Consider the following 4,998-nt stretch of genomic DNA (forward strand, 5'->3'; position numbering starts at 1 on the left):
TTTTTAAACTTTTGCAACCAGAAGCTGTACTTCATACTAGTGACAAACTTTGGTGTTTTTTGACGAGTTATTTTCGTTTTTGCTTCTACTTTTCATTTTAAATAGATTTCTGTTCTCGGCAGGTTTCTAAGGTTCTTCTTTTACATAGTAAAAAAAAACCTGTTAAACATCTGAGTGGCGCACTACTGCTACTAGTGGTGAGAAAGTGTATTGCACCTTATTCAAAATCAATGTGGTCCCACGGCCCTCTGTGGCCCAAAGTTAAAAACTGTTGTTCTTTTGAGGCCCTCAAGGTGGCCCATAGGTTAAGAATCTCTGACCTGTGATATACAAATGCAAAGAAATTTGTTTGTACCTATTTTTTTAAAGAAAAGAAAAAGGTCATTGGTCAGTTACCTTTAAAAATTGGTTAAAATCAATTAATCAGTCACTGCTTTTAAATTTTGCTTTAACAGAATTCTATAAAAACAAACACTGATTGAAACCTCCCTTGACAAAAGGTATGGCACCTTAACTTACTGTTGCACAGTCTTCTGACTCAATCACTGCCATCAAGTGATTTTTGTAACTCTGACACTTCTGCACCTGTTCACTGGTATTTTGGTCCACTCTTCATGAACAAACTTGTCCAGTTGAAGGGTTCCTTCTCCAGATACTTCAGCTCCTTCCATGTTCAACAGGAGTTAGATCAGGGCTCAGAAGGACACTTCAGAACAGTCCGATGATGGTTATGATCCACTTTTCAGTGTTTTTATTTGTGTTTTTGGTCATCATGTCAGAGGACCTGTGACTGATACCAAGCTTTCTGACACTGACCAGCACATTTCACTTCAAAGCCTTGATAGTCTTGAGATTTTATTATTCCCCGCTGATGGAACTTGTTGTCAAAAAGCTCCAGTTTTGTCAAAAGTACATTCTCCTGGAAGTTTTGCTGCTTGGCAATATTGGCAAATTCCAGTCTCACTTTTTATGATTTGGTGTCCTCCCTGGTCGTCTTACRTTGAATAAGTCTCAATGCAGGGGTTGTATCCAACGTACGACACGTTTGTTGGCCTCTTACTTTACTACGCCAGGGCGTAGGCTGTTCTATTTCATTAGCACTTTAGCCGACGAATGTGGAGTTTGGAAATTTATTATGGACCCAAAGAATTTGCTTTTAAATGCATGTTTAGCAACTTGGCAGATGAAATTTATTCTGCAATGAGATGTTAAATAAACTGCTAAACTCAAAAAAATAAATTATTGTTTTTGTTACATGTAACGTTATTTTAATAATACAAAATTTTGTGAAGTTATATCATGAAAAAAACAACTGAAGGCATGTGGCCTTCATGTACTACGGTCTACCTGGGCTGCAACCATAAATTGAGACATCAACTAAGTTGACTTTGGTTCAGACGGACTAATGCAGTCCTCAAGGCACACCATCCTGCATGTTTTATAACACACCTGATTCAGATGACTGCAGTGCAACAAAAGCCTGTTAATTCATCATCAATTGAAATCAGCTGTGTTGAAGTCAGGGAAACATCTAAAACATGCAGGAAAGAGTGCCTTGAGAACCAGGATTGATCTAACACTGATGACCTTTGACCTTGMACTTTACCTCTAATCTCTTTAAAAGATGTTCTGGGCTCTTTGTATTGTATTTCTCTTCAGTTTGTCATCAGTTGTCCTCTTATAAACACATCCAGGGAGGTTGTCTTCAGTCCTGTGGACCTTAAACTTCTGATTGGTCTGAGCAGCTGTARTTACAGGAACATTAACCAACGTGGAGATGCTCTTATAGACTTGACCTTTTAGCATGATGTCAATCATTGTCTTCATCCTGAGACACTTGCTCCTCAGCCTTTGGTGCTCCATGTTCAGTGTTTTTTTTTCCCCCACACCATGATACCAAACAGTGCTGTGGCCACCTGTCACCTTTTAAGCAGGCAGACTGATTACAAATGAAGACACCTGTGATGTTGATTACAGGACACACTTGAGTTTTATCTTTTTATTAACAAATGGGTGCAAATTTTGTCCACATATGTATTTAATGAAATGAACTGAATTCAAGTATTTTTAGGTAATTAACTCATGTAAGTCCTGTCATGTCTGTCTTTTTTTAATTTGTTGACTTTCATGTTTTTTTTTTCCTGCAGAGAGAATTATAGACAACATTTTAACCACCACAAAATATTATGGGCTTGGAGAAAAGCTAGACAGGTACACAGTTATTCATCTTTTTCTGTAAGTTTCTGTTTTAGCATCATCAGTTTTTCTAACTTRTGGCTGTCCTTCCTTCCAGTCTCAGCTGTAAAAGATGCATCATTGTGGGCAACGGGGGGATCTTGTTTAATAAGTCTCTGGGCACCCGCATAGATGAGTATGATGTTGTAGTAAGGTAAGCAAAGTCATTTGAACCAACAACTGAAAGGTGTGACATTTACACGTCACTTTATATCATTAAAAAATAAAATTCAGAAGCAGCGTTATAAAAAGCTAAGTCTGCTTTTACTGTTTTCATAGTAATAAAGAAAGCAAATGGCGTCAATGGTCAACTGGTCATCTTTGATGTTGGAAAATCTTCTGCAGAGAAAAGGTCAAACATAGTAAAAATCCCATAAAAGAGCACTGTCTTTTATTCAATCCCAGCAGAAACAACKATTCCCAGCTGTCAGCATGGTGGTGGAGGGCTGATGGTTTGGGCTTATTCACTGATTGGGCCATAAATTCCTCTGTAGATCAGAGTATTTTAGAGTCAAAYGTGAGTCCATCTGTCTGACAGCTGACRTTTGGAYGATTTGGACCTATTTTAAAGCTGTTCTTCACACAGTTAGGATCTTGTAATAAATTTTCTATCATCATGTGAGAAACTTGAGTTTCAGTTGGTCATAAACCCAATTTGAGGGACATCTTCTGTGCCAACCAAGCGTTTTTTTCTGCAGAATTAGCTGACATATCTCACATTTTCACGACTGAAATTCTTTGAACTTTTCTCACTTCTCAACAGAACTTGATTTTTGAAATGATCAAATCATAATGCATTTTTTTCTAAATGTATAAGCCCAATAAAATTCATAAATYTAGATATCAATATGGCCTTTTTTTCGTGTTACTTTTTTAAATTTAGGTTTTAATGTACCTCATTTTAAATAAAGAAAAGTATCTACATAATTTGCCCCTGATTACAAGTATTGAGCTCTGAGTTATTAAAAACATGATAATACAAACATACAATTATGGTCCGAGGTTTTTAGTGCAGATTTGACTCACAACCTTCTTTGTTGGCAGGTTGAACGAGGCTCCGGTACGAGGGTACAGCAGAGACGTTGGGACCAAAACCACCCTGAGGATCACATATCCAGAGGGGGCCATCCAGAACCCTGAAAACTATGAGAAAGATTCCCTGTTTGTCTTTCTTGGCTTCAAACCTCTTGACTTCAGGTGGTTCAGACAGATAGTCTTCAAGGAAAATGTGGTAAGCAGATATTTAAATTCATTTTGTAGGGATTTAAAATAAAGACTGATGAAGGATGGATATTAGGTTTTTAGAAGTCAGGATAGCTGACAGTCAATACACTGACATCTTTTCAGTTTTTGGCTTAAATAGTGAAAAAGTGTCGACCGTGTTGGTTAATGTTTTCTTACTAACACAGTTACTTTCTTACTTTCTTCATCAAAGAATGGTTGTGCATCTTTCTCTGTTAAAAGTTGTTTTTTATTCTGAAATTCTAATAACTAAATCTTGTGTATTTGTGGATATAATAGTATGTGACACTCATCACTGAAAGAGCAGATTAATATTAATTTTCCTGACATCCCCACACTGTTTTTGTCAAGCCAACAGTGCAGCAGATTTCCAAACGTCCTCACTTTCTGTTCAGAAACACAAATAACACAAACCCTTAGGAGGTGTTTGATTCTCAACACKCTGAACTGTTGGAAACATTTATTCAGCTCTAAACACTTTTTGTCCTGGCAGTTATTTACRTAATTACAGGATGTCTTTCCTCTAGACGCTGCATGTCATTTAAATGAGACAAAAATGTACAGGATGTGGTCATTTCAGTTTGTGAAGGTTTTGTGAATTGGACAAATGTGAAAAATCTAGAATTTGCTCCTGAAAAAGATGCACCAACATTAGTAAGTTTGTACTTCTGTACACCAATTCACACCACAGAGAGTATTTATAGGACTTGCTCCTCCTCAAATTTTTTTGTAGATTAGCTTTTAGCGGGTCAGTCAGAGGTCACCTTGAATTTGATACATGTGCCATACGACATGAGAGCATAAAGAYGGTTTGATTAAATTATGTAGAGTCAGTTTGTGAAAAGTTATTAACATTGTTCATTTTCCTCCTCTTACCTTGTGTAATAATCCATTTTTGTCCCTCAAGAACATTTTAATACAGTCAAAAGGCATGCCTCCCCTAATCCCAGGGGTCAGATTAAGCTGCAGAATTGTCTGAACTTTATCATTTTAGGTATTAATAGAACACAGCTAATCATAAGGTTTTTTGAATTCTTTCCAATTATTTAAAAAAAATCTTTCACAAGTATTTCTATTCTGCTTTCTATCTATGAACAGCCTTTTGTTGGATAATTGTGAGTCCAGTAAGATTTTCTTAGTAAAAACTTTGGGTTAGAATGATGAGCCTGAGGCAATGCTGGCATCCGCATCAAGCAAACTTTATTTAGGATTTATTTGACAAGAATTTTCATTTAGAAACGTTGTTTTTGGAATTCAATAGTCTAATGTCTAAATGTTAGTTTCAAGCAAAACTTTGCTCACCTAGCGTAGCATGCAATTGTGTAACGTTATCAATGTCACTGCTATATTTGATACTATACAGATGTCTGAGGTACAGCAGGTAAAATAAGTATTGAACACGTCACCATTTTTCTCAGTAAATATATTACTAGAGGTGCTAATGACATGAAATTTTCACCCAAAGAAATCAAACCATAAATGTCCAGAAATGAAGTTATTTGTAATAATGTGGAATGGCAC

General features: G+C 36.4%; 1 protein-coding gene and 1 long non-coding RNA gene across 5 annotated transcripts in view; one reads left to right on the forward strand and one right to left on the reverse strand.

Moving 5' to 3' along the window:
- Positions 1-2,141, reverse strand: part of LOC106531423 (uncharacterized) — a 12,386-nt gene extending 10,245 nt beyond the window's left edge. The window contains exon 1 of the long non-coding RNA XR_001311909.1: positions 1,607-2,141. This is a non-coding gene — a long non-coding RNA (uncharacterized LOC106531423). The remainder of the gene's footprint in view (positions 1-1,606) is intronic.
- The window catches only part of st3gal3b (ST3 beta-galactoside alpha-2,3-sialyltransferase 3b), a gene marked incomplete at its 5' end in the record, with an annotated part of 74,376 nt that overhangs the window by 14,633 nt on the left and 54,745 nt on the right, over positions 1-4,998 (forward strand). For 3 of the 4 annotated variants that reach the window (XR_001311908.1, XM_014027288.1, XM_014027289.1), the window contains 3 exon segments: positions 2,148-2,211; positions 2,294-2,389; positions 3,280-3,466. Coding sequence is in view for 3 of the 4 variants with exons in the window: in XM_014027288.1 (XP_013882742.1) it covers positions 2,148-2,211; positions 2,294-2,389; positions 3,280-3,466 (347 nt within the window). 4 annotated transcript variants of the gene reach the window in all.

Source organism: Austrofundulus limnaeus, unplaced genomic scaffold, assembly GCF_001266775.1.
Source record: "Austrofundulus limnaeus strain Quisiro unplaced genomic scaffold, Austrofundulus_limnaeus-1.0 Scaffold631, whole genome shotgun sequence".
Classification (NCBI taxonomy): domain Eukaryota; kingdom Metazoa; phylum Chordata; class Actinopteri; order Cyprinodontiformes; family Rivulidae; genus Austrofundulus; species Austrofundulus limnaeus.